The following is a 13,841-nucleotide window of genomic DNA, read 5'->3' on the forward strand; positions in this document are numbered from 1 at the left end:
GGGGTTTTTCAGAACAGGTGAAGTCAGAAGTTTACATACACCTTAGCCAAATACAGTCGTGGTCAAAAGTTTTGAGAATGACACAAATATTAATTTTCACAAAGTCTGCTGCCTCAGTTTTTGAGATAGCAAATTTGCATATACTCCAGAATGTTTGCTAGGCGTAGGCTCTATTGTATTCTGGCAGAAAGCCATTATAAGTTATCTAATGGCAAACATTTAGTAGTGAATTGCATACAAGTGTAAAACTTCATCACCTTGTGCGCCGCACAACAGACTCGCCGATAGATATATAACGATATAGACTCACCAGCTCCCTATACAGTCGTGGTCAAAAAGTTTTGAGAATGACACAAATACTTATTTTCACAAAGTCTGCTGCCTCAGTTTTGATGATGGCAATTTGCATATACTCCAGAATGTCATGAAGAGTGATCAGATGAATTGCAATTAATTGCAAAGTCCGTCTTTGCCATGAAAATAAACTTAATCCCCCAAAAACATTTCCACTGCATTTCAGCCCTGCCACATAAGGACCAGCTGCCATCATGTCAGTGATTCTCTCGTTAACACGGGGGAGAGGGTTGACGAGGACAGGGCTGGAGATCACTCTGTCGTGCTGATTGAGTTAGAATAACAGACTGGAAGCTTTAAAAGGAGGGTGGTGCTTGAAATCATTGTTCTTCCTCTGTTAACCATGGTTCCCTGCAAGGAAACACGTGCCGTCATCATTGCTTTGCACAAAAAGGGCTTCACAGGCAAGGATATTGCTGCTAGTAAGATTGCACCTAAATCAACCATTTATCGGATCATCAAGAACTTCAAGGAGAGAGGTTCAATTGTTGTGAAGAAGGCTTCAGGGCGCCCAAGAAAGTCCAGCAAGCGCCAGGACCGTCTCCTAAAGTTGATTCAGCTGCAGGATCGAGGCACCACCAGTGCAGAGCTTGCTCAGGAATGGCAGCAGGCAGGTGTGAGTGCATCTGCACGCACAGTGAATCGAATACTTTTGGAGGATGGCCTGGTGTCAAGAAGGGCAGCGAGGAAGCCACTTCTCTCCAGGAAAAACATCAGGGACAGACTGATATTCTGCAAAAGGTACAGGGATTGGACTGCTGAGGACTGGGGTAAAGTCATTTTCTCTGATGAATCCCCTTTCCGATTGTTTGGGACATCCGGACAAAAGCTTGTCCGGAGAATACAAGGTGAGCGCTACCATCAGTCCTGTATCATGCCAACAGTAAAGCATCCTGAGACCATTCATGTGTGGGGTTGCTTCTCAGCAAAGGGAGTGGGCTCACTCACAATTTTGCCTAAGAACACAGCCATGAATAAAGAATGGTACCAACACATCCTCCGAGAGCAACTTCTCCCAACCATCCAAGAACAGTTTGGTGACGACCAATGCCTTTTCCAGCACGATGGAGCACCTTGCCATAAGGCAAAATTGATAACTAAGTGGCTCGGGGAATAAAACATCGACATTTTGGGTCCATGGCCAGGAAACTCCCCAGTCCTTAATCCCATTGAGAACTTGTGGTCGATCCTCAAGAGGCGGGTGGACAAACAAAAACCCACAAATTCTGACAAACTCCAAGCATTGATTATGCAAGAATGGGCTGCCATCAGTCAGGATGTGGTCCAGAAGTTAATTGACAGCATGCCAGGTCTTGATAAAGAAGGGTCAACACTGCAAATATTGACTCTTTGCATAAACATAATGTAATTGTCAATAAAAGCCTTTGACACTTATGGAATGCTTGTAATTATACTTCAGTATACCATAGTAACATCTGATAAAAATATCTAAAAACACTGAAGCAGCAAACTTTGTGAAGACCAATACTTGTGCCATTCTCAAAACCTTTGACCACGACTGTACATTTAAATTCAGTTTTTCACAATTCCTGACATTTAATCATAGTAAAAATGCCCTGTCTTAGGTCAGTTAGGATCACCACTTTATTTTTTCGAATGTGAAACGTCAGAATAATAGTAGAGAGAATTATTTATTTCCGCTTTTATTTATTTCATCACATTCCCAGTGGGTCAGAAGTTTACGTACACTCAATTAGTATTTGGTAGCAGGGACGGCTTGTTCAATAGGGCGATATGGGCGACGCACTGCCAAACGGGAAAAGGAAGGGATTTTTTTTCTAATCAATTATAAAAAATAAAAATTTTTTTTTTTTTTTTTTTTATAAATTTATAAAAAATTATATCACGGCAACAGCAGTTATCAGTGTTCACGTCTGATCTGACAGCCACTAAATGTCAAATCAGGCTAAAGTCGTGCTTCAAATGGCCCCGCCCGTTTTTTGGGCGATTTCAGTCAGGTTGAAAATCGCCCAGAAGTCTCTCATAGCCTGTCATGTAAAATCTATTTTTTTCACATTTCAAAGCTTTCAATACATTCTCTATGGGTGTCTGTGGGCTTGCACTTACGCGCTTTCGTCATACATAACGTAACCACGAATGAACGTAACTAAGAAAAGACCAGGTAGCAGCCTCAATCAATTCACTACTACTATCAAAATGGCTAGGCTTCAGTCCAACTCGATTGTGTCTTTGAAAGAAGTTCCTTTTTGTCGGCGAACAAATTAAGATAAATTGGCAACGAAACAATTAGGACCTCCCAGACCAAATTTAATAATTCAACAGGTTTCTACTAAAGGCGGAAAGTCCTACACCCGAGGATTTTCCAAAAATTGGTACGAACGAAAAAAGACATTGCCACTCACTCAACTGGATGACGAGGGATACAGGCTAGCTGTCCGCCGCCACAACGATGAGGTTAGTGTTGATAATCACAAGTTTACTGGATGTGGATATGGTGTAATAAAGGCAGTTTATTCAGAGGTAAATATATCTGGAATCGCGTTCACGGACCCGTTCGTCAAACTCTTAGGGAGCTATACATTAAGCCCCATTACTTACCATATCAGATAAGAGAAATTGCTGCAGCTACATATATTTTACATCCTGGCCCTACATAGTTCACTATTTGCATCACTTACCAAAATATTACATGTGGTCATATATGCTTGGAAAGTGGAGATGCCATAGAACGTCAAAAAAGTAAACATTGCTGGAGACACATTGTCGTTTTGGAGAAGACATCGCGTTTGCTAGCGAAGAGATTTGTTGTGGCAAATGAACTTGGCCTGGGAATTGCCAGGAACCTCACGATAAGATATATGCATCAGCATTGCGAGTCTCATGATTCTATACGTATTGCGATTCGATACTGTGATTTTATTGCGCACCATATGTCTGTTGCAGAGGGATCAGAAAGCCATGAGAACGAGTTTTGATCAGTCATGGAAATAAAAGTGCTGAAAACTAATTGGCTCCCAATGTGAAAAGATTGAGAACAAGCTATGAAGGAACAATAATGGTGTTTTGGTGCAGGTACAGCCAACTAGCGCTAAAATATTGCGATATTGTCAATACAGTATATCGTAAAGTATCACTATGTAACTCGATTTCTTTCACCCCAATCCCTCAAATTAACGGTAAATAACTGAATTGTTTGCCCCACATTTAGCTAAGATGATTAGCTAGCCAGCTAAAATGTTTTATTTAGTTAGCAGTCGCATCTACAATAGTTTACTGTCAATAACATGTCTCCAAAAATGACGTGGTGTCTCCAATTGTGTTGACATTTTACAATTGCAATGCGCATCCATGAGTATCCACTTTCTGTAGCTCAGCTGGTAGAGCATGGTGCTTGTAACGCCAAGGTAGTGGGTTCGATCCCCGGGACCACCCATACGTAAAAATGTATGCACGCATGACTGTAAGTCGCTTTGGATAAAAGCGTCTGCTAAATGGCATATTATTATTATTATTATTATTATTATTATCTGAAGAGAGCCCCGAAACATTGTGTGCAGACATTTTATGCAATAAATGAAGTAGGTTCAATCTAGTAGTTCTGATCTTCTGATTGGTCCTGATGAGTTGGGCGAGGTCACCTCCAGGCTACTGTCACTGTTGCATTGGCTCTGAGTCGGGTTCTCTGTCTTCAAATGTTCAGCCTAAGAGAGGGGATTTTTGTGTGTGTGTGTGTGTGTGTGTGTTTAACAGTGATGATGTGTGTGTGTGTGTGTGTGTTTAACAGTGATGATGTGTGTGTGTGTGTGTGTGTTTGTGTGTGTGTGTGTCCTCAGAGCAAGAACTCGTGAGTTGGAAGAACTGAGAGGCCTATGGCGTGGGTGTTGTCCTTGGCCACCTGCTGACAAGGCTGACAAGATAGGACCCTTTTGTCCATTGTTATTGGATAGGAACAGAACTTATAACCAGCTCCTGACCTAAATAGATCTTAGCACAACATTTTACTCAACATATCATATTCCATATTCACTATAACAAATATATTTACTACGACATTAGCAAGAACCGCCACATCCTCAGCCGGCTAATCCAGTGTGTGAAGTTTTGCGGAGTGTTTGAGTTAGCTTTGCGAGGCAAAGATGAAACTGAGGGCTCCACCAACCCTGGTAAGCCAACACTTTTGAGATCAGTCAATAAATGCTTCTGGTATTGACTTATATGCTGCCCCTGTCTTCATGTTGTTGCTGGACATATCTTTTTTTTAAATGTGTGTAGGTCACCTAAATCATCAGAAAAATTGCCCCTCCTGAGAATTTTTTCAGGAGCCGCCACTGTTTGGTAGCATTGTCTTTAAATTGTTTAACTTGGGTCAAACGTTTTGGGTAGCCTTCCACAAGCTTCACACAATAAGTTGGGTGAATTTTGGCCCATTCCACCTGACAGAGCTGGTGTAACTGAGTCAGGTTTGTAGGCCTCCTTGCTCGCACACGCCTTTTCAGTTCTGCCCACAAATGTTCTATAGGATTGAGGTCAGGGCTTTGTGATGGCCACTCCAATACCTTGACTTTGTTGTCTTTAAGCCATTTTGCCACAACTTTGGAAGTATGCTTGGGGTCATTGTCCATTTGGAAGACCCATTTGTGACCAAGCTTTAACTTCCTGACTGATGTCTTGAGATGTTGCTTCAATATATCCACATAATTTTCCTTCCTCATGATGCCATTTATTTTGTGAAGTGCACCAGTCCCTCCTGCAGCAAAGCACCCCCACAGCATGATGCTGCCACCCCCGTGCTTCACGGTTGGGATGGTGTTCTTCGGCTTGCAAGCGTCCCCCTTTTTCCTCCAATCATAATGATGGTCATTATGGCCAAACAGTTCTATTTCTGTTTCATCAGACCGGAGGACAAAAAGTACGATCTTTGTCCCCATGTGCAGTTGCAAACCGTAGTCTGGCTTTTTTATGGTGGTTTTGGAGCAGTGGCTTCTTCCTTGCTGAGCGGCCTTTCAGGTTATTTCGATATAGGACTCGTTTTTCTGTGGATATAGATACTTTTGTACCCGTTTCCCCCAGCATCTTCACAAGGTCCTTTGCTGTTGTTCTGGGATTGATTTGCACTTTTCGCACCAAAGTACGTTCATCTCTAGGAGACAGAACGCGTCTCCTTCCTGAGCGGTATGACGGCTGCGTGGTCCCATGGTGTTTATACTTGCGTACTATTGTTTGTACAGATGAACATGGTACCTTCAGGCATTTGGAAATTGCTCCCAATGATGAACCAGACTTGTGGAGGTCTACAATTTATTTCCTGAGATCTTGGCTGATTTCTTTTGATTTTCCCATGATGTCAAGCAAAGAGGCACTGAGTTTGAAGGTAGGCCTTGAAATACATCCACAGGTACACTTCCAATTGACTCAAATGATGTCAATTAGCCTATCAGAAGCTTCTAAAGCCATGGCATCATTTTCTGGAACCCCCATAAAAATAACAAATATAAAAAAAGAGCTCTGGATTAGTTCTGTACAGCTGCCATTTTCCCCCTGATCTTCCTACTATCGTTTTTTTTTCTCTGTTCTTCTCCCCTCTGCTCTGTGTACACATGCAGCTCTTCCTTCAGAAAAGCATGCATCACAACTTTGTTCCTTTGCACGTTTCTCTCATTCACTTTCGATTGTAAATGTCCACACTCACAGAAAAGTACATTCGGTAGCTACTAGCTATGCTTGTATAACTTTAGGAGCTGGATTTGCCGGTCTTTGTAATTAGTTTATGTTCGCTTTCGCTCGTTAGCATTTTGCTAACAGCGTCTATGTGATTTCACTATTAGTTTGTGCTAATTTTGTTAGAATTCTGGTAATAGAGGCCCAATGGGCTTTTCTTACGTTTTTAGCGGCCCCTTGTGTGCTATGACGATATGACAATCTGGATATCCCCCAAGTCAAGTGTGTGTGTGTGTGTGGTACCTACTCTGGCGCGTGGTCTTGGCGCGGGGCAGCGTGCTGGCTCCAGTAGCCATGTCGTCCATGGCATCTCTCCTCATGCGGGGGTCAGAGGAGCGCAGGCCCATCTCCTCCCCGTCGTTGATCAGAGTCAGGTCCTGCATGCTGAAACTACGCAGCTTGTCCGACAGCACACCCTGGCCCTGCACAACACACACAACACACACACCTCAAACACGGTGGGGTATAGATGTACGCATATACAGACCAGGGTTTTTAAATCGGCTGTTGGCCGATAAAAAAATAAAAAGCTGATAAATACAATTGGCGCCGAATAATCGTCCGGGAGAAGAAGAAAGAATCCCATTGCAAAATAATGCTTTTTAGCCTCTTCATAGATGGAAATACATTTGACCGGTCATGCTTATCGGTCTATAGGTTAATTTCCATACTTTGGTGGTATTAAATTGCTGCGTGTGTATTTTCGTTATGTAGCCTATCTTATTTATCACACGCGCACAGCATACAGATACAGAACCTTTATTTGAGCGGAAAAATCTGTCCAGCTCCTCAACCTGCTTGTTGGTTGCAGCTGGAGTGAAACGTGATTTTATAAGCCCAATCATTGCGCAACAATTATAAATGCAATCACGTGTTAAAAACAGTTGATAGCCACGACTAAAAATAGCTACTATTTTTATTTCTCAACTGGTAATTGAAGCATGCTTCCCATTCGCCATTCAAGTGCAATGACAATGGAAGGCAGGCTTCAGCGCATCACACACACTATACTTAATTGTTTGAAACCTGAACGTTTTACTTCATATTATGTGGCATGTCTTACCTTGCTTCAAAGTAGAATATCCTAAATTATTTGATAAAGACTTCCATATTAAATTTTTTTTATGTAGCCTAGGCCTACTGGTTGTATAATTTTGGGATCCATCATCCCACAACATTTCCCAGTCTGTTTTGGAATAGGCTATTTCTTTCTCGCACAGAACAACAAGCTGACTAATAGAATAGGTCAACGTTTCTACTACGGGGGATAGTAGATTGACATAGGCTAGTGATTTTGATGTTCGTTACTTGTTTTGTTGGCTGAGGAAAAGTACATGTGGACAGTTATTCTAACATCTTCAAAGTGAGCATTGGAATTTGGTAAGAAGACGCACACCTCGAGTTGCATGTTCTGTTACAATGAATTACCATACTACAAATGGGATTTCTGTCATTCTGAGTAACATGGGTGGACGCCCTTATCAGGTTACGCACCCAATCCATATGGGTTCGGGTACATTTCTCAAATGTCCAGTAAATTTAAATGCTGCCGGTCAAATGTCTTGTGCCACATTTTCCTAACGGAAACCCTGACCCAGACAGACGCCCTGCAGCATCACATGATCATAAGAGCACACACCTGCAGAACACACACACGTCAAGACACTATGGTTGGGCGATGCCTGGAATGACACTTTCTCTCATCCACCTGTCCAAACATTGTTGATATACCATTGTATCATCTATTTTTACCCAGGGATGGGGGGGAGTGCGTCATTGCGTTGGCTAGCAACGCAGTAAACGATCTGTGTCATGCACAAACCACCAGATAAGAATCTAATCATTAGACTACAATGTGGAAATCATCTTTCCAATATTGTATTTTCTTGTGTGCAAATAAATAAATATCAACCAATCATATGGTGATATGTGACACCGATAACTTTGAATGGTGATTTAGAACCAACCATTGTAGGCCTTCAGCGTGATACAAGACCTTTTCAATGGTGATTTAGGACAATTTCGAGATCGAGTGCGCATGTTCACCATAGAAGACATCACTGGGCAGTCTTCTTGGGAGAGCAAACAGTCACACTCTGTGCGCAACAGCCGGCCACCGCAGAGCTCACATCCTACCTACTCTAAAATGTAATTGGAGGAGATGATGACCCACTGGCATGGTGGAGAGCGAATGAAGGGTCGCTTTCCGCTCTTGGCCAACATCGGCCACAAATATCTCTGCATCTGTGCAAAAAGCGTTCCGTCTGAATGTGTTTTCAGTAGGCAATATTGTTACCCCACTCCGCAGTCTATTAAAGCCAGGAAAGGTGAACATGCTTGTTTTCCTTGCCAGAAGCCTTTAGGTAAGTTAATATATAATGAAAAGAAAATAGTCGTAATGGTTCTAAATTGCACTTTATTTGTTTAATTTTCAAAGCCTGTATTCACAGATGCATCTTATTCTAAATAAATGTATCCTAGGCTAAAACATTACATTGTGTGTCTTAAACGTATTTTCACTGTCATTCATTTGGTTAATTTCGTACTTATTTAGTCATTTGTAGCCTATCCAAATGTGGGTTATTCTTTTTATAGGCGACATTTCTTTTTTGTTCCCGCTTATCGAAAGCGCTGCTGTGGGGGCTCATGTAATGCCCGTTGCACAATTCAAGGATTTGAATGAACACTTCCACAATAATATAAATATCTGTTTAGAAGTTTACTTGTACAATTTACGAAGTTTACGGCACACAATTTGTTTATCCTAAAGCTTTGTTCAGGTGGAGGCCAGAAACTTATAAGGTTTGTTTAAACTTCCCATTCGATTATTCCATCTTGCAATTGTTAGTTCTCTCTCGCTCTCATTATTACCATGCGTTTTTATTTAGGCTATTCACAAGCATAAAACTTTCTGAGATATAACGCTTGTTACTGGCCTCCTAGATTCATTTGAAAGTTGATCATGAAAGATATGCTTAGGCAAAAAAGTCACATTCAAATATAATGGTGATTGGGACAAAAAGGGAAATGAAGCTTTTAAAACATGTCCGCTGCAAAAGGCAAATGATCATCCGACATTGGAGAGGTGAGCGAGATAAATGTTATCTAACATTTTGCGCTGCTATTGGCACTCTCCACTCCGTCTACAATCTAGATTTTAGGCCTACTCTTGCATTATGTTAATAGTAGGCTAAGTCTACCTACATATTTATTGAAAAAGGCTATGACAAACAGGGGTAAGTCATTTGGCATGTCGCCCGGCTGTGCGCTGCCAGACTCCAGCGGTGCCAGTCAAGTTCAAATAGGTTAAACCCTCGTCTGTAAAAAAATCGAAATATATAAAAACGATCATCTGTCACATCATGATGTCGTTGCCATCGATGATGTCTGTCAAACATAATTGATTTCCGATTATATCGTAATATCGCCCAACCCTACAAGACACCAGAGTAATTTCTTGGCAAGAGCTCTCAAACTATGCAATAGACACTATCACTAACAACATTGATATAAAGACGTATTGGTATGCCAACGTATGACTAGGGCAGTTACGGTGACCATATTGCAGCCACACTGGCAGTCACCAGTCATGACCGCAGTCAAATTCCACGTGACGTTTAGGCAAGGTAACTAGGCTTCTCAAAACTGTCCTCTGATGCAGCTGATTGTCATTAGTAGCTTACCAAACTTGCTAACAACCAGTCGCTTATGGCTGGTACTCAGCGCTCTACTGTCCCTCGAATCACTCTGATATCAATGCAAATGCAATGCAATCGAAAAATCACAGCATGGTACATGCCCATGGGACGAAATATAGCTTCACACTCACACAAGGAAACACCATGTGCAGACAGACACACACACACACACACACACACACATTACCCTGCAGAGCATACACATCTCAAACATGATGACACACACACACACACACCCCTCTGGTCAGGGCCAGGGCCTTGCTTACCTTGCTAGCTGCGGTGACGGCAGCAGTAGCAGCCAAGTTCAGACCTCTCTTCCCAAACCTCATCATAGTCTCATAACTACGGTCTTTAGCCTGGGTGATGTACTCATCGATCTCCTACAGACGGGGGGTGGGGGGTGGGGGGGAGAAAGAGAGAGAAATAAAAAAGGGAGACAAAAAAAGGAGCGAGAGGGAAAGAAGTGAGACAGAAAGACAGAAAGAGAGAGAGAAACATACTGTATGACTCACTGCACCTAAACAATTGAGAATTGACAGATTGACAGAGAGCTGGATCTTACTGTGACATCTAACCTTCTCCTTATTGGACAGGGTTAGACGTTACATTCTCCTTGTTGGACAGGGTTAGACGTTACCTTCTCCTTATTGGACAGGGTTAGACGTTACCTACTCCTTGTTGGACAGGGTTAGACGTTACCTACTCCTTGTTGGACAGGGTTAGACGTTACCTTCTCCTTGTTGGACAGGGTTAGACGTTACCTTCTCCTTGTTATACAGGGTTAGACGTTACCTTCTCCTTGTTGGACAGGGTTAGACGTTACCTTCTCCTTGTTGGACAGGGTTAGACGTTACCTTCTCCTTATTGGACAGGGTTAGACGTTACCTTCTCCTTATTGGACAGGGTTAGACGTTACCTTCTCCTTGTTGGACAGGGTTAGACGTTACCTTCTCCTTATTGGACAGGGTTAGACGTTACCTTCTCCTTATTGGACAGGGTTAGACGTTACCTTCTCCTTATTGGACAGGGTTAGACGTTACCTTCTCCTTATTGGACAGGGTTAGACGTTACCTACTCCTTGTTGGACAGGGTTAGACGTTACCTTCTCCTTATTGGACAGGGTTAGACGTTACCTTCTCCTTATTGGACAGGGTTAGACGTTACCTTCTCCTTGTTGGACAGGGTTAGACGTTACCTTCTCCTTGTTGGACAGGGTTAGACGTTACCTTCTCCTTATTGGACAGGGTTAGACGTTACCTTCTCCTTATTGGACAGGGTTAGACGTTACCTTCTCCTTGTTGGACAGGGTTAGACGTTACCTACTCCTTGTTGGACAGGGTTAGACGTTACCTACTCCTTATTGGACAGGGTTAGATGTTACCTTCTCCTTATTGGACAGGGTTAGACGTTACCTGCTCCTTGTTGGACAGGGTTATACGTTACCTTCTCCTTATTGGACAGGGTTAGACGTTACCTTCTCCTTATTGGACAGGGTTAGACGTTACCTTCTCCTTATTGGACAGGGTTAGACGTTACCTTCTCCTTATTGGACAGGGTTAGACGTTACCTCTCCTTGTTGGACAGGGTTAGACGTTACCTTCTCCTTATTGGACAGGGTTAGACGTTACCTTCTCCTTATTGGACAGGGTTAGACGTTACCTTCTCCTTGTTGGACAGGGTTAGACGTTACCTTCTCCTTGTTGGACAGGGTTAGACGTTACCTTCTCCTTGTTGGACAGGGTTAGACGTTACCTTCTCCTTGTTGGACAGGGTTAGACGTTACCTTCTCCTTGTTGGACAGGGTTAGACGTTACCTTCTCCTTATTGGACAGGGTTAGACGTTACCTTCTCCTTATTGGACAGGGTTAGACGTTACCTCTCCTTGTTGGACAGGGTTAGACGTTACCTTCTCCTTATTGGACAGGGTTAGACGTTACCTTCTCCTTATTGGACAGGGTTAGACGTTACCTTCTCCTTGTTGGACAGGGTTAGACGTTACCTTCTCCTTATTGGACAGGGTTAGACGTTACCTTCTCCTTGTTGGACAGGGTTAGACGTTACCTTCTCCTTGTTGGACAGGGTTAGACGTTACCTACTCCTTGTTGGACCGGGTTAGACGTTACCTACTCCTTGTTGGACAGGGTTAGACGTTACCTTCTCCTTATTGGACAGGGTTAGACGTTACCTTCTCCTTATTGGACAGGGTTAGACGTTACCTACTCCTTGTTGGACAGGGTTAGACGTTACCTACTCCTTGTTGGACAGGGTTAGACGTTACCTACTCCTTATTGGACAGGGTTAGACGTTACCTTCTCCTTATTGGACAGGGTTAGACGTTACCTTCTCCTTATTGGACAGGGTTAGACGTTACCTGCTCCTTGTTGGACAGGGTTATACGTTACCTTCTCCTTATTGGACAGGGTTAGACGTTACCTTCTCCTTATTGGACAGGGTTAGACGTTACCTTCTCCTTATTGGACAGGGTTAGACGTTACCTTCTCCTTATTGGACAGGGTTAGACGTTACCTCTCCTTGTTGGACAGGGTTAGACGTTACCTACTCCTTGTTGGACCGGGTTAGAAGTTACCTACTCCTTGTTGGACAGGGTTAGACGTTACCTGCTCCTTATTGGACAGGGTTATACGTTACCTTCTCCTTATTGGACAGGGTTAGACGTTACCTTCTCCTTATTGGACAGGGTTAGACGTTACCTTCTCCTTATTGGACAGGGTTAGACGTTACCTTCTCCTTATTGGACAGGGTTAGACGTTACCTTCTCCTTATTGGACAGGGTTAGACGTTACCTCTCCTTGTTGGACAGGGTTAGACGTTACCTTCTCCTTATTGGACAGGGTTAGACGTTACCTTCTCCTTGTTGGACAGGGTTAGACGTTACCTTCTCCTTGTTGGACAGGGTTAGACGTTACCTTCTCCTTGTTGGACAGGGTTAGACGTTACCTTCTCCTTGTTGGACAGGGTTAGACGTTACCTTCTCCTTGTTGGACAGGGTTAGACGTTACCTACTCCTTGTTGGACCGGGTTAGACGTTACCTACTCCTTGTTGGACAGGGTTAGACGTTACCTTCTCCTTGTTGGACAGGGTTAGACGTTACCTTCTCCTTGTTGGACAGGGTTAGACGTTACCTTCTCCTTGTTGGACAGGGTTAGACGTTACCTTCTCCTTGTTGGACAGGGTTAGACGTTACCTTCTCCTTATTGGACAGGGTTAGACGTTACCTTCTCCTTATTGGACAGGGTTAGACGTTACCTTCTCCTTATTGGACAGGGTTAGACGTTACCTTCTCCTTGTTGGACAGGGTTAGACGTTACCTTCTCCTTGTTGGACAGGGTTAGACGTTACCTTCTCCTTGTTGGACAGGGTTAGACGTTACCTTCTCCTTGTTGGACAGGGTTAGACGTTACCTTCTCCTTGTTGGACAGGGTTAGACGTTACCTTCTCCTTGTTGGACAGGGTTAGACGTTACCTTCTCCTTGTTGGACAGGGTTAGACGTTACCTCTCCTTATTGGACAGGGTTAGACGTTACCTCTCCTTATTGGACAGGGTTAGACATTACCCTCTCCTTGTTGGACAGGGTTAGACGTTACCTTCTCCTTGTTGGACAGGGTTAGACGTTACCTTCTCCTTATTGGACAGGGTTAGACGTAACCTTCTCCTTGTTGGACAGGGTTAGACGTTACCTTCTCCTTGTTGGACAGGGTTAGACGTTACCTTCTCCTTGTTGGACAGGGTTAGACGTTACCTTCTCCTTATTGGACAGGGTTAGACGTTACCTTCTCCTTATTGGACAGGGTTAGACGTTACCTTCTCCTTATTGGACAGGGTGGGGTGGACAAACTTGCGGTAGAGCACGCTGGAGCCCTTAGTGTACGGAGACAGGAGCCAGATCACAAAGGCTATCTTCAGCTCAAAGTAGAAAGGAAACCTGCATGGCCAACCACACCAACAGGAGAGTTAATAGACAGGACAGAAGAATGGACGTAGGCTACAATTTTACTGAAACAATATCATTATTTCCTCTTTCAGGGTGTAACAAGCGTTTGCTCTGATATCCTGGTACTTTTCTGAA

The 13,841-nt window shown here is 43.3% G+C and overlaps 1 protein-coding gene across 1 annotated transcript in view; it reads right to left on the reverse strand.

Moving 5' to 3' along the window:
• LOC311105343 (receptor expression-enhancing protein 2-like) overlaps nt 1–13,841 on the reverse strand; it is a 37,064-nt gene that overhangs the window by 15,082 nt on the left and 8,141 nt on the right. The window contains exons 4-6 of the mRNA XM_084147467.1: nt 13,577–13,697; nt 10,019–10,132; nt 6,302–6,476 (exon numbers count right to left, since the gene is read on the reverse strand). Coding sequence (XP_084003593.1) covers nt 6,302–6,476; nt 10,019–10,132; nt 13,577–13,697 — 410 coding nt within the window. The remainder of the gene's footprint in view (nt 1–6,301; nt 6,477–10,018; nt 10,133–13,576; nt 13,698–13,841) is intronic.

The sequence above is a fragment of the Coregonus lavaretus genome (genome assembly GCF_964263955.1).
Source record: "Coregonus lavaretus genome assembly, chromosome: 29".
NCBI lineage: Eukaryota > Metazoa > Chordata > Actinopteri > Salmoniformes > Salmonidae > Coregonus > Coregonus lavaretus.